General features: G+C 47.0%; 1 protein-coding gene across 9 annotated transcripts in view; it reads right to left on the bottom strand.

The window, feature by feature from the left end:
• The window catches only part of DPYSL2 (dihydropyrimidinase like 2), a 66,475-nt gene that overhangs the window by 23,851 nt on the left and 16,358 nt on the right, over positions 1-26,266 (bottom strand). For 2 of the 9 annotated variants that reach the window (XM_065041040.1, XM_065041039.1), the window contains exons 2-5: positions 23,754-24,032; positions 22,890-23,256; positions 11,176-11,264; positions 9,725-9,909 (exon numbers count right to left, since the gene is read on the bottom strand). In XM_065041040.1, coding sequence (XP_064897112.1) covers positions 9,725-9,909; positions 11,176-11,264; positions 22,890-23,237 — 622 coding nt within the window. In that variant the 5' untranslated portion in view covers positions 23,238-23,256; positions 23,754-24,032. Of the gene's footprint in view, positions 1-9,724; positions 9,910-11,175; positions 11,265-14,323; positions 14,784-22,889; positions 23,257-23,573; positions 24,033-24,120; positions 24,912-26,266 lie in introns of those variants that run through there. The other 7 variants (XM_065041038.1, XM_065041037.1, XM_065041041.1 and 4 more) reach the window with 7 other exon arrangements.

Genomic DNA, 26,266 nt, shown 5'->3' with positions numbered 1-26,266 from the left:
ACACCGCATGTTGTTTTCTGTCAGTTTAGACCCAGCTTATTGGACTCAGTGCAGAGAATCAGAAGTTGGACCAGGCTCAGAAGAATTAGCCACATCCATGCTCCACTGATTACATTTGCAGCCTGCAATGCTCTGTTATTCCCTCACTGATGTCATACAGATATTTCACTTGTCTTCTGAGCTGATTAGATCCAAAATATGATTAATAAGTTCATGCCAGCTGGACACAAATGTAAAGAATAGGGATCTGTATGTCCAAATTAATTAATAACCCACTTCAACAGCTGGAATGACTACATATTTAGATCAGATCAAAAGAGGCTCAATTTCTTTACAGAACAGGTTTATTGTACATCCAAGCTACGCTTGTGTCTCAGGAGGTCACCATGATGGAGGAGGTAGGAGCCAAGTTCAAAAGAGATATATTTAAGTGATTCCAAGATTTATTCTTCCTTTTAGGCTTACTCCACACTTGAAGCCCGCGAGGAAAGTACACAGGACTTCAAAGACTTCCATATAAATTGACCTGTAAACCTTGATGGAATGGGACTGGGAAAAATCTCAACTCGTAGCCATGGATTTCGAGTCAAAGCAAAACACAACTACAACACCACATCCAAGGGGCAAAAGTTTGATCAGAAACAAGAGGACAAAAGATGAAGCGCCGTAAGGCAGTTGTGTCCCTCTCAGGTCAGTGGAGATGTCCCCTGCCTGTCAGGCTTTTTCCACTAGCCAGGAAGCTGGAACAATTCTAGATTTGCATCATTGTCACCAAGACCAGACTTGGGCCTCTCGGCCTCACTTTGTTGCCCACAGTCATCTCAGGGGGGAGTTGGAGATGAAGAAGAACAGAACTGCTGAACGGGAACTTTTACTATGGGAATTTGTGATGGTTCTGGGAGGGCTTTATGTTTTCAGGACCGGAAAGATGAATTTTCAATCTGGGTATTTGCCATATAACCATCTCCCCTCGCTGGACAAGGGCCAGATGCTTTGAGGCAGAGGTTTCCATCAATCACCATCATCCCACTTCCACTCTGCTAAGACTCTAAGAGCCCCCATTCTGCTCTCAGTTAAACCACTGGCTTGACGACTGTCAGACAGAACTACAGACGAGGAAGCAAGGACTGATCCCGACCTGAATGTGCACGTGTCCACAGGGAACACCGTGGTGGGATCTGATGCGAAGGTGCAGCAAATCCTATTTTCTAACAAACCTGTTGCAGGACGGAGATCAAGCAGCACATGTCCATTTTCTGACTACACTGACACTTCTAGTTTTCTATCAACTTTGTAAGGCTAATATTGCCTGCAAAAACAGCTATTGAGATTGCTGTAATAACAACCTGTAGCAGGTCCTAACTGGATGAGTTTAAATAAGAATTCTGTGACACAACCCCCGGTGCTGAATTTCCTTCGTCCAGGTCTGAAAGAGCCCTGGTCCAGCGTCTCGAGCACTCCGGTATCTCCTCAGGTCCATGAGACCCCCACAAAGCACCAAGTCTGAGGGAGAAAAGGATGCGCTGCTGGGCATCACTTGATTTGGCCAACCCAAAGATGGACACTAAGCCTGGGGCTCTTCCAACCCAGGAACTGCTTAGGAAGACTCGTACATACAAGACATCACCTTTTACAAAGACTTTACAAAGCTTTTCCAGTTCCCAGTGGATAAGGAGTCTCTGCACATCAGTCTGAAAAGTCCTTTGTACCCCATCAGTAGCTGAACTCTTCAAACACTGATACAAATCCTGAGAAATCTTATCTGAAATAAAGAAAAGTCCATTGGGGCGGTATCGTTAACTGACAGGTATTTCTGGAATGAGATTTTTGATGTAATATTGGGTTACATTATCTGTTGTTGTGCGATGCTTTGGGAACGTTCCTCCTTCTTTTCCTCTGCACAAAAGCAGCGCTGTGCAATAATACAGGATGGTTCTCAAGGAACTCCTGTACCAGCTCACATTGCCTGCAGGCTGTGCCAGGGAATTTCATTCATATGTAAAACAACACAGAGTCCCCCAGATTCCAAAAATACACACACTGCACATATGTAACTGCTTCCAGGAGCAAAGCAATCTGGCGAAAATCTGCCCTGCAAGCGGTCAGGAAGGGAAACTTCCAAAGCATGGCCCTTTTTGATGGGCTTTGAAAATTCACCGAGAGATCTCCCAGTTAGCATTTGCATGCTAAAGTCCAATGGTTCCTCCTGTTACTTTTAGGATGCAGGAAGCCAAAATCATTTTAGACACACAGGGCTCACCTCTTCCTCCATCACAAAGGGGTTTTCCTTGTATTCCTGTCCTGGTAGTAACCAGAGCATCATGAGCTGCATGGACCAGCATCGGTGGCATCCCATGTTTCACTCCTGAGGGTCTAGGTGAACTTAATTAACTCAAATTAAAGCTCGCAACCCCTCAGCAACAAAGTCGCCCCCCATTATGGACAGCTAGCAACTAGCATGGAGAAACTAAATGACAAAGGTAGTCCTGACACTAACTGTTGTGTATGAAGGGAAGAAAAGAGTTTCACGAAGCTGTAATTCTGAAGTGCATCACTGCATTTCTTCCAATAGGAGTTGGGGTTGTGCAAAGATGCAGGCACAGCCCCAAGCTGGTAACAACTGGCAATTTAAAAGCATGATTAAAGTACGCTAGACAGGAGGGGCTAATTGGTATTCCTTAAACACTTCTCCCTCTCACCAGAAAGATTAAAGAACAATCCGGTTTCTAAGAAACAGATGGGATCTATGAACTGAAGGCACAGCGGCCGAGGGAAAGATGAAAAAGACTCCACTGACCCCAGACGCCAACAGACGGCACTCACCCGAATCCAGAGCGGGAAACACTGCCTTAGTTTTAGCCATCGCTTAGTTTTAGCCATCGCTTCTTTCAGGCATCACTTGCTTCCTCCCCCTGACACGCAAAGCTAAGTCCCAGCGTGGAAACTTAAGAGTTCCTGTCTGACAAGGAAGGTTTTGCTGAGTCAAGCTCATGGGGAGGTAAAAGCGACTGAACACTGGTAGGAAGGCAAAAATCCATGCCCAGAAAAACAAGCCAAGAAAAGAGCTGGAGGCGCCGTTTCCTGCTGGTTCTTTTGAGACCTTGTCTCAACTTGAAGGTGATTAAGACAGGTTATCTAGCAAGACTTAACACACATGCCCTGAAAACCCATCACAGGCAGCAAGCGATATTACATTAACAGAGCTTGATAATCGTATTTTATTTGTTAAGAGTACTTTCCAATCTACAGCAGACAGGTTTTAGCTGGAGGAACCAACTTTTACATCTGCACAGTTGAAAGCATCCCGTGCATTCTCCATTGATGCAAGGGGCTAGGGAAAACACAACATATTGGTGATATTTGTTAGCTCTCTACTTCTGTGTGTCATCCATAAGGCAGGGGATTGGGGATAATAGTATTGGACACATGGAAGCTAGAAGAGCATTTAAAAGCAGCTCTTCAAACAAAAGAACATGAACTCTCCTCCATTCAGTGGGAAAGCAGCACTACTGATCCCAACCATTACATGGAACAAGAGGGATTAAGTGCTATTGCCTGAACTGACAACATTGCTTATTTCTCCTGAGCGGGTGCCAAATCCCTCTTTTTGGATGCATGGAAAAATCTAGGTCAGTCACATCTGCAGGAAGACGGCTGCTCTGTCAGTGGCGTTGCCGCTTCAACATCCATTTGTTCACAACTAAATCAGAGTCTCCAGGCTCCATCCGCTCCTTCCTCCCAGTAACGGGTCCAGAGGAGAGCTGGCTAAAACAAATGGAGCAAGGGCCTCGCTCGCCTGCTCTTTAAAATAATCAGTGTTGCCAAAGGGGCAGAAGAGCGAGGGCCGGGATGCAGAGCAGCTCTGGGGAAGGCAGAAGATGGGAAAATAGGGAAAAAACCTACTGACTTACAACAAGTGGACTGCAGTGATTTCAAAGACTCCAGCCCAAAACCAGACGCTGCGGATTCCACCTTTCAGCACTAAGGAGGAAAGATGGTCCATCTGGTAAGCAGCTATTAGCCTGAATATCTGACAGCCAGGGTTAAAGACACCATCACACCACCGGCCTCCTGCATCACCTCGGGCAAAGCTACGCAGCTCCTCATCTGTTCCTCACAGGAGCCTCTTGTCTCAGCAGCAAAAGGATGAGAAACAATAGTTGCAGCCCAAAGGGGAAAAATTAAAACACAACGCACACAATAACACACAACGTGCGCTGAGGACGAACAGCTGTTTCCTTCTGTGCGAACTGGCAAGAGACACGGAGGGCTTGGCAGATCCGCTGCCTTCGCTTCCAAGGAGACCCCTTTGGAAACCATCAGAACAATAGCGGGGATCCCGTCCAGCACAACGTCGGCATCGCGGGGACGGCTGGAAGCGCTGCCGTCCCCGCGGTAGCTGCAGACACCACCGCGGGGAGAGATTCCTAATGGACTTAGAGGGGTTTAAAAGCTTGAGAAGAGTCGCTCGCAACGGGGGAGTGCCCATCTCTGTTTACGGACCGACTTTCTCATTAAGGATTTTAAGCCCGCTCTGAATGAAAGCAACGAACACATCAGCAGGAAGCTGGGAGTCAGTGAAGCGAATAAGATGTAGCGTGAATCGGTGCGGAGGCTGAAGAGAGACGGGGTATAAAAGGCACCGAGGGGAGTGGGAGAGAGGAAAGAAAGGGCCGGAGGGACTCGGCACTCCCGTGTGGTAATGTCATTATCTTCAGAACACAGTTCAAGGAAGCCTCTACCCATATAAATCACCTATCGTCTTTTATACAAGCAAGTGGACATTTTTATTACATTTCTAGAGAATTAAACATCTCTTTGCTGCAGAAGCATCACCGCCAGCTGCCAGGAAGTGGAAGGAGCCCTAGAGCCCAGCGCGGGCTCTCTGAAGCGCCGGCGCCCAGCCGCACAGTTCCTCTTTCATCTCTGCTACTGGGTGCAAAAAGAAACAAGATTCAGGCTGGTGTCTGCGGAACAATGCAGAGCTGTGTACACACAGCCGCAGAGACTTGGGGAGACACTGCAGCGCTGTGGTCACCGCCCTGGGACTCACAACGCTTGGGTTTATCCTTCCAGCTCCACCACGAGTTGCTGCGTGACCAGTGCTGTCACCTCCTTTCTTGGCTCCCTTTCCAGCCTCCTCCTTTGCTCACCATGTAGACTCTTGCTAACTTAGACGGCTAAACCTTGGAATACAAAATAGCAGCACCCAGTAGGGTAGAATGTAAGGTTGTCTTCACTGCTGGGTCTAAATATCACCCCGTGCCCCAGAACACTGCCTGGTCTTTTCCAAACCTCGCTCAAAGCTCACGCTGTGGTGGTTTTGACTCTGATCACCTTTGGGGCAGCTCCATGTTCTCAAGACATGCTTACTTCAAAAACGGAGACTGGAAACATTTCCATCTTCAGGATGATCTAGGAGACCTGGTGTCAACGCATTACAAATGTCAGTGTAGCCGAGCAGCCAACGCATTCCCAAAAAGCCCTGCCAGCCTGCACACGAGCTCTTTAATAGCAGGGAAAGCATTAAGAAGCAGACTGCAGCCCATGGGAAGCTCCCTTTTATTTTCTGAACCTCCCAAGATCCCCAGCGTACATTCTCCATGTTATTAGGATAACTGCTAGTCAAGTTCAAAAGGCAGCTGGCTTCCAAGTCACCAAAGAGCTATAATTTCTCTCACTATAATTTCTCTCTATGATTATAACCGTGGTTAACTGAGTCAACACAGGCAATATCCATAAGCCATCTCACTCCAGGACAGCAGATAGCCAGGAAGAAGCAGAGTCTTTGGGAGGGGGGTGAAATGTGTGTGGGAGCTGGTCTGGATAGACACAGCTCTCACTGGGACATTAAACAGGCTAGAGGATCAGAGAGCCAGTAAATATTAATATACACAGCTTAGCTTTGTCTTTTCTGAAGGGTTAGGAGCAGAGAAAGGCAATCCTGCCTCTAATGAAATCAGGGGGAGTTTTACCATTGATTTGGATGGGGATTTCACCCATCACAGTTAATAAGAGACCAAAAGATCCCCAGACTTGGAGAGACCACCCTGTTCTGTGCAGTGATGTCTTCCTTCTCTAATAGCTCCAGGGACTGCTCTAGGGCAGAGTGCCTCAAGCTGGGCAACAGGGCTGCAAAAGTGCCGTCTTCAGCTCAACAAAACTGTGGCTCCATAGGTGAGAAAGTGCCCCTTGTAAAGGGCAACTCCGCACCAAGTCCTTTTCCAAAACTCCGGAGGACTGTTCCCCTTCCATGGGGTACAGGGGATTTTAGGGAAGCTACACTGAACGAACTGGAGCCGATCTAATACTCCTCTCTCCTCCAAAGTCTTATGCAGATCATCCCAGAATCCTCCCTTCAACTTAATGCCCAAACACCGCATTCTGACGTTTTAAAAGGGCGATAATCCAAGTTTTTTCCAGAGCAATGTTATCGTCAAACATGTGCAGCGCTGTCTGCCCTTGGCTGACATAGCCACACTAATATTGTTTTGAGGTAGGGACTGAGAACGGATCGTTTCAGAAAGACAATCATATCACAACCCCTCATTTCACCTCTCAGCTCTGCGCTGCAAAACCAACCACATTTTTGTCATATGTCCGCAGAGGCAGCTGGAGTCTTGCCTTTGGCACTGGAGAAGGTAGAGACAGAAGGATCATAGCTGGAATTCCTGTCCCGATGGCCTCCGAGGAACAAGTAGCTAGAAAAAGAAATCAGCCCTAACTCCTGGGTGTAGGAACCCAGAGGAAAGCTTGGGAAAGCAAGGACTGGAGAGCTGTATGGGAACGTGGGTGATGCAGAGCATAAAGGGGCTAATTCAGATCATCATCGCTCTCCCTCATTCCAGCTGGCCAGGGGATAAACTGGGAAGCACTGGATTGGAGCCACATCTGCTTCCCACCGGGATAAATCATCGGTCCTGCACAGAGAAGAGGCTGCTGCATTTGGTACCAGTTGAGAGCCGGATTCTCCTCTCTCTGATGCCGCAGTCATGAATTTACTTTAAAGAGGAACGGAAATAAATGAAGAACAGGGCTTGGAAACAATAGGTTACATTCTTGAACTCCTGTGTGCTTCCCTTGGATGGGTTCGCCATGAGAATTAAAGGAACAACATTGAATTTGAGCTGAGCTGAAAATGAAGATCACTGAAACCAAAGCAGACATGCAGGGTGAATTCCTGGCACTGCTGAGGTCAATGGCAAAACCCTCCACTACTTTGCCAAAGCCAGGATTTCATCTACTGTTTTTATAAAACCAACAATCAATAGAAACCTATGCAAGATTTTCATTTTAATTTCACTGAAGAATGTATATAAACCAAATATTTCCCTACAATGATTGTAAAGCGAACAGCCTTAAAGTGCCCTCCTGCCTGAAAATAAGAACAAACTGAAGTACGAAGCAAACTAAACCATTTCTTGCCCCAAATAGGGCTATGTATAAAAGAAATAAAACAGATGAAGGTATTTGTAAATATATAACGCAAAGCTTAAAGCACAGATGAAGAAACATGGTTTATTCCCACAAAGCTCCCATCCATGAGGCGAGCTCTTCCAAAAAAGCTTGAAGAATGGAGGCATTTAAAAAATACGATTACAAACACTCCTGTGTCATTTGCAGGCTGCGCTTTGTTAGAGATATTATTAATCTAGCTCACCAAACACTGTCCTATTTATCATAAAAGGAAAAAACGCCGCAATCAACCACAACTCCCACCTGCTTAGGGAAAAACCAAAGGCCACCCACCAAGCGTATGTTCCTGAGGCAGTTTTGCACGCTTCCTTGTGGAAAAACGTCTTTGCAAACGGTATAATTTTGCTAAGAAGAGACCAGCTGAGCTGACACAGGGCAGAGTCTCCAAAGCTTTGAAGTCTAGTTGGATTATTTTCCCTGCTTCCCACCGTTCAGTTGCCAATAGCCGCCCATCAGAAACATCCCTCCATCATCCTAAGCGGTTTAATTACTGTTCTTGCTGCTGTGCATTAGGAAGACGGTTTTTGTTCAAAGGTGGGAGTGTATTTTTATCCTAACATGAGACACTCGGGAAGGCGGTAACGCCAAGTTGAGCCATCGGCCTCCTCTACATGGTTTGTCCACAGTCATGATCTACATTGTACCACTTTTTCACATCTGTAAAATGAGACGTTATAAAATGGGGGACTCTCCAAGATGTGTTATGGACACCATTGGTGAGATATTCAGATACTACAGTCATAAAGGCAATGCACATCTACAAGCATACAGAGAGGTCCAAGCACCTCTAAGTACAAGATAGAGTTGGACAACCATGGTAAAAAGCCACCTTAGAAAATATTGTCTTAGCAATCCCTGCTTCAAATGTTTTGAACAGTGTCATTGTGGGAAATAATGCTGGTAAAAGCTCAGCACAGATGACAAAGAATGTTATTTTCACCTAATACAACAAGCAAGAACAAACCGGTAATTCAAGTGTGAACCAGGTGCACTAGTAACAAAGGAACAACCAGTGAAACAAAGTCAATGAACTGAAGCTGAAAATACTGTTTCAGTGAAACTGATTTAAATTGACGCAAAGACTGGAAGCAAAACTGGATATTAGTACGCACAATGAGACCATCCACAGCTACTTTATGTTCTCTATAAGTGTAGGTTATCTTCATACTGTAAAGTGATAACATGATGAAAGATAATTTCCCAGGTTATTTGAAACATTAGACCAAGTTCATAGGCCAGACACAACCTCTTGGCAAGGTCCAGACCCAGAAAAAGATTTGTTTCAGAAACGCCGGCTCCTAGTCCCAACCTCCATGTCAATGAGTCCACCAGGCCAGGGATCAAAGCCAGCTCAGAACCAGCCTCTAAGAGATGAGGATGTTCCAGTCCGTAAGCACCAGGTTTGAACTGAGGCTGATTCCTGGCTGTGCCTAAGATCTCTTTATATCCCTGGATGGGACAATAGACACCAGTACCTGTTCTGAACCACACTCTCTTATTTCTCTGTACCTTAAGTCCCCTCCTGTGAAGTGGCAGCACCTCGCTGTACATCAAACAATGTAAGATGCTCAGAGACTGTATCACTTGACACCTTTCTCCTTGATTCCCATATGCAGCAACAGACTCCAGGACGCTGTGTTAGAGTTTATACGTGATCGACTGCATTGTAACTGAGGTTTTATTTTTCTTCTCTAGCTCAAACCAGGTTAACAACAATGACTTACAGAATGTTAAGGTCCTGGCTCTGATAAGCCAAGCATTTGTAGCCAACCTAATTGAGGACAGATAGCCTGGAAGTCATTCATGAGGCATTTTAGAGCCCGAGGGGAACACCACGAGTGTCTAATCCTGGTGTCAGCACAACAGTCTGTCTGTCTGCCTTTTTATTTTGAGATTATTTTCATTTCCCAATTTCTCTCTTCCTCCAAAAGAGGATGTGAGTACAAAAAGAACAACGCTAATGAAAACCCTGGTGCTAAAGCTGCGCACGTAAGCGGGCATGCGCAAATCCTTCAGTTTCAGTGGCCCAGTTTTCAAAGACACGTAGTACACTGGCACCAACACTGACTGCCTGTTCCCACCCCTGCACAAGCTTTTCTCAGCAACCTGGACAGACATCTGAAATCTCCCACTGCTGGCACCTGGTCCAAAATACCAGTCGTGTGACTTACACAGCCCACAGTTTCTGTGCTTATCTGAGAAAGAGAAAAGAAAAGCTTTCTTGGAAGAGAAAAACCAGGCAGCTTACTGATCATGGTGGTGCCCCCAGCCAGCGCAGCCTTGGTCCCTTGGAAGAAGTCATCTGCAGATGTCATCCCCTGCTCCGGCATCTGGAAGCGGGTGTGAACGTCAATGCCTCCCGGAATCACCATCCTGCCGTGGGCTTCAATAGTTTTCACTCCCCCTGGCACAATCAGATTCTCTCCTATTTGCCTGGGTAAAGGGGTTTCAAACAGCAAGTCAGACACAAGCAACAGACAAGGCAAACAGCCTGTAAACATACGCCCTAGTGCCATTTAACCTGGCTAGTGTGTTCTTTTTCCATAGAAAGCAATGTATGGGATTAGTGCACATAGCTGGTAATGTTTTATGCTTCCCCTTGAAGCAGTAGCACAATCAACAGCAAAGTGTGCAATTGCTTCAGGGCAATATTAGGCTGAAGAGGAAGGAAAAGAAGGAGCCGTGGTGCCAGACAGATGGAGAAGGGACCGGTCGATCATCAGATGGTGGATGCAGCAAACAGCCTTGTTACTGCGACTGGACCGGGGGTGCCAAGCGGCAGTTCAACACTAACAGCATTTTTTGCCTCTATATTGTCTACTTTCATACATAGATGTTATGTAGTCCCTGCAGAAATATAAACCCAAGCAGATCATGGTCACCAAATTCCTGGTGAGACCCTCCAAGGTCTGTCCAGTCCAGCTCTTCACTGGCGTATTTTTAGAAGCGCAATAGTGGCTGACACTTCGCAATTAATGAGCTGTCTTTGGCTGGCTCCTTTAACTTTTAACCTTGATTAACAAAGCACATGTGCTGACTGTTTAGCCAGAACAGGAAGATTCCTTGTTTGTAATCTCTGGCTTGTTCATTTTTTCCTAAGAGTAATTTTCCAAAGAAATCTTTAATATATTTAACATGCCAGAAATGTGTGTTTCAGGACTGAAAACACAAAAAAGTGCTGGAAAGAGGTGTGAACCCCAATCCTTAAACGACAGGGTCATTATTAAATTTAAGGGGGTTTAGATTGGTCCTTGCATCACAGAATCATAGCAGACAGTGCTGCAAGAGACCTCAAGAGGCCACTTAAGTCCAGCCTCCCACCCTAGACCAGCATTAACTGTATTAGAATGCTGAACTCTGGATTCAAAGTATCTTAAGTCATGACTCAGTAAAACGTTACAACACAGATAACTTCAAACACATGTGTCATCTCAGCACGGGGCTGTTGACATGGCTAAAATTAAGCATGTGTAAGTACCTCGTTTGACCTACGCTTTAATAACAATGGGGTTTTGGCCCACTTGTTTATCTCATTTAACATCTTGTTTCTAAAGTTCCACCATCAAACACCAGGATATACAAGAAATACTCATTTTGTCATTGCAATCTAATACAGTTCACTGATCAAGTTATTCCTTGCTAATCTGCAGGACTTTTCTGCACATTTCCAATCGTAACACGGTAGCAGGTTCCACTTACTTTATCAAGCCATCTTCCATATAAATGTCTGCATAGAAAGACTGGTCGTCATTAACTATTTTACCACCTTTGATCAAGAGGCGATCACTCTGCAAGAAAGAAGGACACAACAACCCATCATTATTGTGTGAGAAAGCTGACAGTCTGCAGTGTCACTTCAGAGATAAAAGAGACGGAATCAACCTCTGCATTATTCAGAAGCGCGTGTCAAAACACAAGTCAACCGCCGCGCTTTCAACTGGAAAGATAAAATACTTTATTTCATCTGCAAGTCCTTTCATCACGCTAATGATCCAAAAAGATCAGGAGCTGGGATCCAGCGGGCTTGTCTACTCGGCAGCTTCACTCGTACCTGCCGTCCGCCACCATCACCTACAACAAAAGCATTCAATAATACTTTGATGGATGCGTAATAGCCGCAATTGTATTTTTCTCTGCCTTGGTCGTATGTAAAGTTTCCTATGTGCGCCCACGCACTGGAGCCACGACTTGGCCAAGCGTGAGTCAACTGCTGTCAGGGAAATGGAGCAAAAGTCTGTTGCCAGGGGCTACACAACACAAACAAACTCATTTTGTCCAACTTAGCGATGTTTAGATGCGGTGGATACTTCTACCGCCTCTCCAGAGCACTACCGCGTAATCAGATGGAAGTTAGCACGTATTAGCAAATGAAGCTTAAGAGAAGGATTTCAAAACAGTTATTAACATTTCCTCAAATTAGAAGACACTTTGGCAGGAACAGAACGGTAATTATAACAAGGCAGCTATCAGGCAACGTGTTTTTATTGCAGACCAGGTTACATCTTGTTTTTGTGAGATTTTGAGGCCAAAAATCCAATGTATCTTTTTTTGCAGTAGCCATAAGTGATTGAAACACACTCTGCAGTGCTCTGGATTGGAAGTTAAAAGTGACTGCTATGTTCCTCCGGTTCCTTCATTCCCTACATTACAGATATGTATAGTCAAAGCAAAGCACACTTATTTTATGCAGCATTCAGTTTAAAATACACCTTGGCCCTTATGTCTGCACTTGTACTCACTCTGATTCTCTTTCCCCCTCCCCAAATTGTCTTTGTAAGAGAACAAAGTACAGCCAAGGGCTGGTGAAACCAAGAGCCGCCTTCAAGAAGGGGTGGAAAGCAGGACGTGAACTTGGTGGCGCCTTGAAGTTACAGCAAAGACATAAGAGCCAGAAAGAGTGATGCTCAGGGCCCTTATTTCCAGCTGGAGCTTCACTGGTCGAACCAAAGAACAGAATCAGGCGTTTTCCCAAAGGGCTTCTAGTCAAACTGAAGATTCTCAACTGACACAAGCTGACACGGCTCTTTCAACACCAAAACAGCTCCATGAATTGCATCAGCCACCGATTTATACCGTTATATCCATCTTTTATATAACTGCTAACGATCTACGAGATGTTAAGTGTCTCTCGTTCCCCCTCCTTTTTTCCATCTCCTTCCTCCTACTGCTGCAATGGAGAGTTTCCCTGAACAACGCCACCAATTTAAGAAACAAAGAAAGAAAACCCCAAGATTTAAATTTAGGATCTGCTGTGAATGCCAATAAGCCTGGATGAATTAACTCGGGGCGTGAATGTCTTTCAATGCCAGGCGCTACAGCAAACTGTCCTACATGTTTACCATGGCCAGAAACACTGCAGTATTTATGGCCACCTCTAGTGCAGACGCCTTGTGCTATTAAAAAGGCCGCCGACTACTGAAATCCGCTAGTTTGGCCATCGATGCCACTGACAGCCCAAGTCTGAATGCACTGGGCATCAATTGGGAGAGAGGAAAAAATATATATACATAGTGACCAACAAAAATGCAGCCTGCACCGTTTTAATGATGCTCTGAACGTTTCGAGAATCCTTCTGCTGGTTTCAACCACCTTGAAGACAAAAGCACACACAGTTTGCAGCCGTGCGGGGGCCTGCCACTAAATCTGAATCTATTTACCCTACTAATGCAGACAAAACAGGACAGCTAGACGTTGATCATCCTTTTTCTTCAAGCATTCGTCTCAGTAGATCAATTCTGGGTTTATACAACAGCAAATAAGACCAGGAACTGATTTTTCTCTATTCCTCTACAGGGGAATTGCATTGGATGCACACAACGTAAATCAGAGCATTCAGTCATAAGAAAAATGCGTCATCCTACTTTTGGCCCATGACAGCGGTTCAGCAGTAACCTGAATCGTTATTAAATCGTAGGTATCTTTTTAAACTCTCTGCCATTGGACTCTTGGAGAGCAACTATTCCCCCCGCCAAAAAAAGGAGGATGCTCCATTTATCACATACCAATTTTGTGCATCCCCTGCATTTTCTAAACATCTTTCAAAACGTAACTGTACAGCCCAGCGGCTCCTGCACAAATGGCACAGTTCAAAGCTCCATTTCAGAGCTCACTTTTCTGCCTCCGAGGCTGAGGAAGGACTAGGATGGGTGTGTCCGTGGGGCTGAGAGAAGGAGCCGCCGCCAATAATGAAAAACGGTGTCAAAAAAATTAATAATAAATGGCTGTAACAGTCTGTTAGATGCGAATATCTTGCCTTACGTAATGAAAAGTTAGAACCCTTGGATCTGCAATACCTGCCCTAAATCGGCTCCCCCAAGAACGACATCAAGGGAGGGGTTTATATAACGGCTCCTTCCCTTTTCCCCCAGGATCGCATGGAGCAGCGGGGAATGAAACGTGCGCGTTGCGAGAAGCTTCTCGGGGAAGAAAAGGAAACGCTGCTCCATCCCCAGCCCGCCGGGCAGGGGGTCCGGCCGATCCCCCCCAACCCGGGCTGGGGCAGGAAGGCGGCGGGGGCTCCATCCCCAGCCCCCCCGGGCGGAGGTACCGCTGTCCCCGCTGCTCTCCGGGGGTTGGGGGGGGTGACACCGCGCTCCGCTCCCCGAACGATGCTGCTGGAACCCGCGCAGCATCCCGCGGATCCTCGACCCCGCTTAAAGCACCGCGCACCCCTCAGTGCCCCCCCCCCCGGGGGTCCAGCCGCGCTGCAGCGCAGGAAGCGCCGCATTAGACCCTGATCTTATTATCCTGCCACAACCCCCGGCCATCGCTCTCCCAGCACACAAAGGGCTTAATCCCCGCGCACCCCGCCCCCTTCCCCGCTTTTATTCCCGTGCACTCCACTCACCGTGATCCGTGGAATATTTTTCTTCCCCTGATAAGACATCTTGGGAAATCACTCCCCAATTTATTTATATAATAATGTATTTTTTTTTAAAGAGAAGCGGGGCGGCTGTTGTATCTCTATTGTCTCCCGTGCAGCAACTGCTCCCCGACCGCCCCTCCACCGGAAAAAAAAAAATATATAACAAACCAGAATATAAATAAATCCCCCAAGCCCAAATCAATGCGATCACTAGGAGGGCCAGCCAAGGGGGGTTCCGCCGGGGAGGGCGCGGCGGGGAGGCGAGCCCTGCTCTCCGCAATGGCAGGAAAAGGAGAAGCAGCCACCCCTGCGCGTTTCCCTTTCTTCCCTCTGCCCGGAGCCCAGCCCCGCGCAGCCCAGCCTAAGCCTAAACCCAGCCCAGCCCAGCCCAGCCCCGGCCGTGCGGGGGGGGGGGCGAGCGCCGCCAGCAACAGCGGCGGACACAGCGGCGCATGCGCCCCGGGCCGCTCCCGTCCCTCCCTCCGACGGGGGGCCGCCTAACTCGGAGTGCCATTGGCTGAGCGCCTGGCGGGGATGCAAATGAGACGCGGTCACCGCCCAATGGGGAGAGGGAAAGGGGCTGATATGCAAAGTGGCGCAATGGGGACGTCAGTGCGCGCTCCCGAGGGCGGGAGGGACCAGTGCGCGCTCCCGAGGGCGGGAGGGGCCGGGCACCACCCCCGGCGCGTCGCACCCGCCCGGGTTTTTTCCCCCCGGTTGTTCCCGAACCGCCGCCCTTTCCCCGCCCGTTTCTCCCGCGCCAGGCTGCTGCAAAGCGGCGGGTTAGCGGAGCTGCTGCACCGGTGGGAAGGGGGGACGCGGCGGGCGCCGCCCAGCACCTGCGGGGCGCTGCGCAACGAGCCCCGGCGGGGGCTGCGGTCACCCGTGTGTCGCCCAGGGGAGGGGAGGAGGCTGCCCGGGGAGCCGGGTCGTCGGAAAACACTTCGCCGCCCTCCATCTTCTTTGTCCCACCCCGCCCTTCGTGGCGCTACCGGAGCAGAAAGCTGTTCGGAAGCATTAGCAAATTGGGAGGTGCGGGGGGGAAGGAATAAAATAAGGTTGAAGCCACTCCCGGCCCTTTGCATTGCCAGCGTGTCTGCCGTGCCTTCTGCGCGCCTTCTCCCGCACCTCGGCCTGAAAATGCAGCCCGGGGTCAAGCCCCGCTCCTGCGGACACTAACCTGAAGCTTTAGTGCAATGTGGAATCAGAGCAACACGCCCGGCCAGCGTTGTCCTCTGCAGCCGCTCTGGCCATTTCTCACTACTCCAGTGTTGCAAACTTCATGTTCAATGCTTCAATCACACTTGGAGACTTAAATTTCTCAGTCCCTGAACTCCATAAGCTGGTACTTCAAGGAAAGAAATGCATTAATGGCATAAATATTTCCTCATCATTTAGAGCGCGCTTGCAGCAGTGCAATGCGGAGATTCACGGCCAGAGTGTGGATAACCGTTCAGAATTATCTGTTTAGACCAGTTCCTCTTACACATCGGTTGCTCTGGGGGAAGGTACAAAGCTCCTTTTGGACAACCCAAAATACCACAAGTCCACTTCCACTTGAAGGTTGTAACAGACAATTAACGACTGGCAATGACTTACCTCCTTCTCTCAGTCACGAGTGAATCTCGCATCACGCAAAGTCAACTACAAGCTTCTCCTATCACAAAATACAGGGAGATATTTACATACCCAAGTAGTTCCATGAAACGCAACGTGCCCAACCCCTAAGAAATTCAAGCCTTCAGTATTTTACTGCAGGAAATCATTATAAAGGCAACATCTGTTCAAACAGGTGACTACCGGGACTTTTTATGTACATTAGTTCACAGGAGGCTATAAGGAAGGAGTAGAAGAGCTTTTTCTGGGTAGAGGTAGGGCATCAGGCAATGTTTAAGTGATTAATATGCCAATCAGTTAATATCCAATTAGTAACAAATGAAAAAGTGGCTGATTATGACAGTAGCAAAATGATTAATTTGTTAGCCTGTAGGGTTTTATTTTGATTTAATGATTAAAATAGACAATACTAAACGAGTTATCCTGCCCCTCTCTGATCTGTGCTGGAAGAAGTTTTGAAACCTCAGCATATTTTTGCTCAGAACATGGAAGAAAGCGTCTACACCAGATTTCTAAATTTAGACAGCGCAACTGTTCCTTTTTTCTCTTTAATGCCAGCTTTCCTGCTCAACTGTAGATCTGAATAGTTTCTTGCCTTTGCTTGCCAGGTAAAAGAGCACCTAGAGCTACCAAAGGGCAAAGAAGCAAACCCAGCCTAAGGGTTTGGGAGACACGTCAGGCTGATCTGATCTGTGCTTAGGCCAGCCACCATTTCAAGATCCTGCCCTGGCAACAGCAACGCAATTAAGGAGGAAAGATGACAAACGTGGGTGTGGAAAACCATGTCCAACACTGACTTGCCTCCCTGACCTTGCTCAGGTCATTTCTCCACGTTATCATCAAAGCTGTGGAACAGCAGTGTTGGTATAGAAGAAATAGAAGCACCTTTAACGAGATGGTGTCATCAGCACACTCATTTCTAAAGCTATTCTCATCTGCTCAAAGATAGCTGTTTAAAATATATATTTTAAAGGCAACCCTTACTGCACATGGGCCTAACTCAGAGCAGCTCTTGAACTTGGTATGCATTCCATAACTCGAATCCCATAGTGACTAGGTTCAGAAAGTAAGAACGAATCTTCAGATGACACTTAGTTTTCCTTCCCATCACCAAGTTGCAAGAACCTGAGCAGCACAGAATAAAACAAACGAAGAGATTAAAGGATTGAAAAGCACGGTTGTTCAATATCCAACATCCACACAGCACCAAATTTTAAAGACTTCCGTATGATTTAGCACGTACCCAAAGGGCCAGAACTGAGCTCCCGGGTGTAGCTCCATTATAACAACTGCTAATACGGCCCGATTTTCTTTTCTTGTAATGACGAGCTAAGAGCTTGTCCAGATAAATAATTTAAAAATTATTAATGTAGTTGCAAACTGGCTTATTTAGCCTAGCTAAACAAAGGCACGGAATGGCTATTATCTACTGTATAAACACACATGAGGGGAGGTGATCAGGAGGGAAGGAGAAGAGCTATTGAAGCTAAAGGACAATGTTGGGATGAGAACAAGAATGAACAGAGCCAGAAAACACCGAGATGTACACCTGCACGTTTGGGTTGTTTTACAAACCCTGGTTCATCCCCTTGGTAAAGCTACAGTTTATGTATAAATTCCCCCTCTAAGTTAAATGAAGAAAGACAACCCAGGGGCAGGAGTCAGGTCACAGGTTAAAAGAAGCGAGTTGAACATGCTGCTTAAATCCTTGCAGGTTTGTCCCCAGCAGTGCCGTTACCTGCCAAGGGATTGCGGGAAGTGATGGGCTTTCTAGATCGTGTCCGTGCACTTTGTCTTCCACAGGTCAAGTAATGCACACAGCCGGCTAAAATTAGAAGGTGCTATAGAGAACGAGCACTGCCGAGGCTTCCTTGCCAAATTTTGACGAAGGGAAGCGATGAAGGACGGGCTGGTGAGCCCAGCCCAGCGCCCGACTGCAGCCGCTACGGCAGGAGCAGCGAGGTACTGCGGCCGAGTCACAACGGTGGTAAAGGGACAGCAAAACAACAGAAATACCTTCAATTATGCTACAACAGCACTTCTCAGGGCCCTGACGACATTCCCCAAATGGCAGAATGGGAGGAAATGCACAAAATTGAGAACTACACCCATATTTGCACAGGGGATACACAGAGTGACCGTCAGCCGCTCCTGCACGGGTACCAGCTGCTGCGGGACATCTTGTGCAGGCTCTTTGCAGCAGAAACACGTTTCACATTAAAGGGATGTCTACGTCTAATTTTGTCTTTCGGAAAGGTCTAGAGGGAAAATGGCACAAGAATATGAGAATCTGTGTCCAGCGATAATCTGTGCTAAAATAAATCCTTTTCCATCAGCTCAGAATTGTAACTTCACAGATTCTGTGGACTGCCACAATGCACTTAGCAAGGAATTTTATTCCCAGTGTGGAGTTAGTGGATGGTTGGGAAAGAAACTACTAAAATAGTCTCTTTCTCTGGGGAATTTTAGTGTAATTGCAGCAAACCCCACAGAATTTCTACGACACCCAAGTGATTTTACTCCTACTGAATTCTTAAAGGTTTATCCACAAGGACATCTGGCTATGAAATTATAAAACCTGCAAATGGAAATATATATTTTAAAATGCAATGGAAAGAGGTATCGGAGATGAATCTCTGTCACGATTCTGCTCATGCCAATTGCTGCATCGGCTCCAAGTCTCAATGAGTTGAGTTTCCCATGGATCCTGCGAGCCCCTGCACCTTATGGAGTGTTGGGAGGATTAAATACAAGCTGGTACATGGCAGAAGAAATTAATCTGTCCTTCCCAAAAGGTGATGAAAGAACTATTCATTATTAATCACTATAAATTAAATTACAAAGATTAAATTAAATTAAATTACAAAGATGCCAAAGGGCATCTTTGGTTTGTTTTATTATCTTACAGGAGGAAATTAAGTGTCATTATATGGAAATGACCATAGAGGTCAAATGTGAGGAGGTAAAATCATTGAAGTTCTCATAGAAGCAGCCTAAGTTCTGAACACACACTGAGATCATGAAGGACGAGAGTGACTTTCCAGCTGCACAAACAGGTCGATAAAAATGTCCGTTTGATTTGCAAATTAAAATTAACCTTCCAATTGATTTTATTTCCTTTAAAATCTCAGGAAACCTTTATTACATTCAGAAATAACCTTCTAAGAAGACTGTTGCTCTTACAGTGTGTTTCTCAGAGGAAATGTCCTGACCGTTTCAGGTGCATCACAATCTTAACTTATAGAAGCCCAAGCTGCTGCTCCACTGTTAATTTACTACCGTGGCATTTTATCAGGAAAGAGACAGCCCCCTTTAGGGTTCTAGACAGGGATTGCTCTGTCATGGGCTGTACAATACACGGCAAAAACGTGCTCTCCTCTCTTAACAGCTCACAGCCTCCACTGTGACCTTCACTACAGTCAAACACAGCACTTCTGGAACACAGATAAGGGACATTCGGGCATCCTTGTCATTGCTCCTCCCTTTCATCCAGTGGAGAGAGTTTAGCATCTCATAGAAACCATGGCTAGGGTCTAAGAAATGGCTACTTTCAGTGATTTGCACTGTTTCTTAATATTATAAGCCCTGTTCCTTCCCAAGAACCTACATGGCAAAGGATCGGGCTCTCAGCTATCGACCAGCTCCGTTGCTTTAGACCAGTAGTCCACACTTAGTGCCCTGCGCCTTCCAAAGGCCCATGAATTGTCTCTAAGGGATGCAAAAGAGGTATATAAAGGTGAGTGCTTGTTGCACGGGTGGGGGAACCAGCTGAATCACTGCAGCAATGGCAAGAATAGCAATGGGAACTGAACTTGTCGGTCCACAGCGATGGCCCAGCGGAGGTCGGGGCCTCCAAGCACTAAGCCGTGCTCAGACATCGAACAAGGAGCTCCAGGACCAGGCAATTCACAGTCTAAACAGGGAAGATGACAAAGTTGAAGATGGGAAATGTAATTCTCCAAGGCCTGGCAGCTGGGAAGCAGCAGAGCTTGCCTTAGATCTGCTGAGTTGCAGACCTGTTGAACAGGTCATGCTGCCTCCAGAGGCTTCACTGTAAAGAGCTACTTAAATGGAGATAGAGAACCTTCCTGGTGCCTCTAGAGATGATCTTAACCCTGAATTATGAGGCAGCATGGCCCAGAGGCAATAAAGCCAGGCCATGATAAATGCCTATAGAATACCCTAGACAAGACAGACACAAAGAGATTTGATTACCCTTATCTTTGCCTGCAGAACAATATATTGCAATTTAATGTGAAATAATTACATGCCTTTTTTTATCCTCTGGACAGTGAAGACCTCGGAAAAATAAAAAAGAGCTTGTCCATCTAGTTTTGTTAATTATTTCAGTGGAGATTAATACAAGATCTTTCTATACGGTGACAGAAAGGACGAGTGTTTTAAAGGCACTTTGGAGACAGTCACTGGCTAAAATACTTGCAGCTCTCTCCATTTCTCCAGCTGATGGGCACCCATTCCCATCAGCTCCCGATATGGTCCTTTGGTTGCTGAAACAGAGCATGGACCATGCTGTACATTGTTACACCTACTGATAAAAATTGCATCTATTGTCAGCCTCAAGCTAAAGAAAAAGCAGCAGCAAGACTTCTGGCCTATCGTGAAATAATTTATGCAACTTATAAATTCAAGATCATGTAAATTAGCGTACTGTTTCTTCGCACTATAATTCAGATTCCTCTCACATGGAAACAGGGTACAGTCTATCCAGGGAGAACCTATTTCAGATGTGTTATTAAGGCAGAGGTTTGAAAATAATGGGCCAAATTCAGTTGCAAAACATCAGAAGCCTTTTAACTCCTATCTGGAATTATTTCAATGCACTGTTTCCTTTAACGCCACTTCCTGCAACATTATTTTTCTTTGCCTTTTTCTTTTTTTTTAAATACATTGAGCTTTGATTATCATCACAAATGCATTTCTATTAACTACACTACAGTAAAGCCACTTTCACCTGCTGAGGATCTAACCATTGATCCAAGCTATAGACGCAGTCAGCCGGAAAACCATCACAGCTGAAACGCTCCCGCAATAAAGTGCCAATCCATAGCAAGACATTTATAATAAAAGGCTGCACTTACCGAAATGCTCACAACCCCTTACGACACAATCCATTGGCACCAGTGTTATGGAAAGCTAATGAGAAATAACTCAAATGGTTTGCACTATCCCATTATTTCATACCCTCAGTTAACATTTATACAACAACCTTGAAAAACAGAGTGAAAAACCACACCTTTTCAAAAATGTGATTAACACTCAGTGTGGACTTCTGATTTTTCACCATATTGTACTTACGTTTTTTTATTATATTGGTACCCTTCAATCACAAAATAATTCATCTTTTTGAATTACCATGTCACCCATTTATACTCATGTTCTGCAGGACATCACCACATCAAAGTGTCTGAAATTAGTCCAGAAAATGTCTTGAATTGCAAAGCCTTTGCCTCCCCAAGCTGAAAAGCTGCGTGCTCTTTACTCTTGAGATGCACCTTAGTTAGTCCAACAAGACTAATAAATCACAGAATGTTACTCAATTAGCAGGCACTTCAACACGGTCAAATCAAACCACAGGCATCTGTAGTGGCAAACTTTTGTTTGGGTTTGGCAAACGAGGTTTGAAGCAGCGTGGAGCATATCCCACTCCTAATTAAAGGTTGGTGCGAAGCACTTCCGAAAATCAGGGCCTACCTTTGTGTTCTCACCATAAGCAGCAGTTGTTCTCACATGTAAGTATGGCTGGATGGAGCTCTTAGGTTACTGTGGTAGGAAAAAGCCGAGTAAGGTCTGATTTGGGGAGGATCAGCCCCCAGTAACACTCCTAGTAATATTTCACATTTCTCAAAGCAGGAGAAAGCAGTGAGTAAGCCCATATTATAAATTCCAGGCAGACTTCTGCCTCGTATATGCAATGCGTACCACTAGTAAAAATCAGGAGGCACATCCTAGCAACAGCTTCCAGAAGCAAGGATTGCTCTGTAAACTCACTGGGGGATCACTCGCAGGAACTCCTTCCCAGTATCCTAGAAGTTTATCAGTTTGCTGGTTGGTGCTTCATTCATTTCTGCTCTTCCAGCCTACACATAGGAGTCAGCACTGTCAGACAAGCACCCAGAGCATTTCATGGCTCAGATGTGAATAAAGTTTGCTTAAATCTGTCGAGGAAAGTAAATGTGCGTGGTCAGCGAGACCTATGGGTTGAATGGGTTTTGCCGCAGGAAGAGGATAGGCTTTATTATACCCTGACATATACAGAGAGTAAACAGCTTATAAGACTGGGAGCAGTTCAGTGGGTTTCTAAGAGAATGCTACATTTCTATGAAAGTCCTAGACCTTCCTAAGGCAAAAATTCCCCCTGTAGCCAAAGGCCTTGATCCAAATTGGTATTAATACAGCTGCCAGGGCACTCTGGTCCGTCCTCCCCTGGGAGGAGGGGGTAGGAGTTTCTCCTGGAAGAAGCCTGCAGGGATTTGATCCCTGTAGGTGGAGGCTCATTGATGCTCTTTTGCTAACAATTGCATTTCTGTTCCCGTGAGCTGCATTCACGAGCTGGGTGGGGCATTTTGCTACCGTTGTGCTGGGGGGAATCGTCTAAGAAGCAAAAAAGTCTGTCTCTATCACCAAATAGGAAAGCAGGGTGGGGAAAGGGAGGGTGTTTGTGGGTGCAGGGGATCCTTTCTTCTTCTGCCCTCCCTGTGCACATACACACACCTGCAGAGAGCACGCGGACAACAGCAGAGGTCTGGCAAGAAGGCTCTAGGAGAGATGCTGCTTCTTAGAGGAAGACACTGACTGCCACACACATGCAAGTGACATAAAAGCAAGAAACTGCTGGGTGGAAAGGATACATCCCTTCTGCAGCCTGTTCACGTTGGATCTCTCAGACACACACACACATATATGCACCCACCTTGTCATTCAGATTCTGCAGCGCCTCCTTCCCAGTGGCAGTCCTGATCTCCACCTTTCTCCCGAAATCAACAGATGGTTCCCCTCCCTTCGCGCTCTGCCTGGAATAGACGGATTGAGCATCCGGACCCAGGTGGGCAACATCCTTCTGCTTTGCCACGACTTTGTTAGATCCGCGGCCCACTGAGAGGGAGTCGAAGTCGATGGTCTTGTTCTCCAGGGAGCCTTCCACCGGGCAGAACATGCCACAGAATTTCTGTCGGGGTTTGGGACTGCCCGAGCCCAGGTTTTTGAAGAAGGCTGGCACTTCTTCCTCGCCTTGCTGGCCAGACTGCTTCCTTTCAGCCATGGCTTGTGTGGTCTCCCTGCTAAGGGAAAATAACAGCGGTAACCAGGAGGACCCTTCACACACTCACACACACACACAAAAAGAGAGAGGAAAAAAAGAAAGAGAGGTTGCTCTGGGTCCTAGAGATACGGCAACATCAATTGCGAAGGGCTGTGCCTGGCAAAGCCCCTGCCCCCATCGGTACAATATAGCCTGTGGCTCGCTCTGTTTTCTTTGATGCAGTGCAAAGTTGAGGGAAGGTTGGGGCAGATCCTGCTGCAATCAAGGGAGGAGGTTTCAAGTTCCCAGCATCCAGATGGGGAGGGAGGGAAAAGGAGAGGAAAAAAAAATCCTCACTCTGCAGCAGAAACTGAGGACTGATCCGGAAGTGATGCGAGTGGTGAATTGGCAAATGGACTCGATCAGGTTGGAGCAACAGCCCCCATCACACACACCCTTTCCCCCCTCCCCTTCCCCAGCGTGCTGCTATTGCTACAAGTTGCAGAGAGGCTGATGGGCACCGAGCACCCTCCTCACCTCTGGCTGCTCCGGAGGCGTGTTCCGAAGGCAGGGGAGAAAGGATCCTTCCCCCCCTAGCCCCGCAATGGTGGAGTCAGGGAGTGCTCTGGGAATGCTATTGTTCCTCACTTTTCTCCAGGCAGCAGAGACGGAGGGCGGAGAGCAGATGAGATCGCGGTTGGGTTAGTGGGGCGAGTGGGTGGCAAAATGCTGACTCATGTTTCTGGGTTTTGGGGCATCGCTGGTGCCGTGACTCGGGTAGACCCTCTTCAGGGGGAAAAAGGTTGATTGATGGCACTGGAGAGAGAATGAGAAAGAGAGACAGATGGGAGAGGGGTGTGGGAACCAAGGGAGAGTGGAAAATGAGCCGTTAACCAGGACTTACCTCCAGGAGCCGAAATTAGTGACCTTGCTAGTCAATTAAGTCTGTGCAATGCCAGAAGCCCCCAGTCTCTCCCCGCGGGGGATCAGGGGATGCAGCCAAAGGCGGCTCCGGCTGAATGCGGGTTTCTAGAGGAGGAGACAGAGCAGCAGCCCCTCGTCTCTCCGCTCTTCCCCGTGCTCACAGCAGATGAGACAAGGGGACAGAGAGCGAGGGCTGGGGGGCCGGGGGAGCCTCTGGGGTTGGGATGGAGGAGCCGGAACCGGGACCCCCCGGGTTGGGACAGAGGAGCTGGAACCAGGACCCCCCGGGCTGGGACAGAGGAGCCGGCGCTGTCCCTTCAGCACCACCCAGCACCCAGCCTGGGGGTGTCAGAGCCAACCCGGGGGGTCAGAGTCACGTCCAGGCACTCACACCCCACCCCGACCCCCCCCTTTTCCACCAGGCAGGTCCTTGCAAGAGCTGCTGTGCTCTAACACACCCTCCTGCTCCTCGTGGCTGGTACGGCTGCGGCAGGGATCCTTTTTTACTGATTCTCTTGGGTTTGTACCTAAAAAAATCCACTCCAGCAGGGCAGAGGGAGGGTTGCCTTGCTCATTCCCCAAGGGCTTTTTCCTGCGAGTCTGGCTGAGGCTGCGTACATGGGAGGAGAGACATTTTTATCACAAAGGTAAGCGGTGCAGCACACAATAGGTGTAGCTCGGCTGTCTCCACCCGGTACACGTTATTGCCACCGCTGATCTGGGTCCTTAAGGCTAATCCATATGCAATATCGCTCTGAACCAAACCAAATCACCAAGCTGTTTATTGCCATGCATTATTCATTGATACGCGTCTTTGCGCACGCATACATTAAATGTTAATTTGGAGGCATCTGTGTCCGAATGGCTACCAAGCACCTTCATGAGACTCAGGCCAAAGAAAACAAACCAAACAACAAAAAAACCACCACACCAAAAGCAATAAATAAGTAGTAATAATAATAATAATAATAATAATAATAATAATAATAAATAATAATAATAATAAATAATAATAATAATAATAATAATAATAAAAGCTCAGAGCCCTCTCTCCCTGCAAACCACACCCAAATCAACGCATTTTCACTCAAAAGTGGAAAAAACCCAAGGTCGCAGCCAAGCAAATCCCTGTAATAAATGCACAGTGCAGTGATAAAAGACTCCAGACTAAAAAGAAAAGAAATAAGCCTGCAGCTTGGCCCCGAAGGATGAAGATGATGTGCTCTGGTAACTAATGAAGGAGGGACAGACCCAAAGAGAAGCTCTCCAGGGGAAAAGCTCCACCTCCTTCCCCTTCTGAGACTGTAAGGGTGGATCAGCCAGGGCTGCAGCCACACTGATCTCAGGTGCTTCCTTGGGGGTTGGAGGCCAACATATGGTCTCCCAGGTACACTGAAGTCCTGTATTATTAAAGGTTTATAAATATTAATAGTCAGAGCATTGCTGATCAGGCAGCCCACAGAAACTGCAGAGTGCTGACGGAGGCTCCAGCAAGCTGAACGCCTCGAGACGATTGCGTTGACACGTTCTGCAGTTTGCCAGAGTGTAATGCAGTGGCTTTCAGGCATAGCCTTAAATAAAGCTCATTCGTCACTTGGCACATCCTTGGAAGATGCTCAGATGGCCACGGCCACAGGCGTCTGTGGAGGGATGGAAAGAGAACGATCTGCCAATACGCTAGTGTAGAGTCTATGACCTCAGCGAGACGAGAATGAAATCCTGCAGATAAGAATGCAGCTCCAAATATTTCCCACCTGCTAAAGAGTACGCCCAAAGGATGAGGTTTCCTACCATACAGATGTGACTCTCTTCCAATAAACCCTCAAAACAGAGGCACCAAACACATATTGAACAGCCATCTCCAAGTATCTCCCCTTCCCACAGGCACTTGAGGACACGCTCAGCATCGTCTTCAGTTTTGTGTTTGTATTTCCAGTTGTGCTCATGGGAAGCCTATCAAAGACACCTGACCACAGGCTGAGCTGTTGAGTGTCTGACCAGCCTCATATATCAAACTAAAGATCATTCCCATCACCCATGTGGAAATTCAGCCACTCCAAAAGAATCATGGAACTAGTAACTGGCATCCTCCTTTGACTACAATCTCCTTTTTGGGTATTTCACAG

Source organism: Columba livia, chromosome 25, assembly GCF_036013475.1.
Source record: "Columba livia isolate bColLiv1 breed racing homer chromosome 25, bColLiv1.pat.W.v2, whole genome shotgun sequence".
NCBI classification, from domain to species: Eukaryota; Metazoa; Chordata; class Aves; order Columbiformes; family Columbidae; genus Columba; species Columba livia.
The sequence above is the reverse complement of the archived record's forward strand: the minus strand, read 5'-3'. Positions and strand labels throughout refer to the sequence as shown.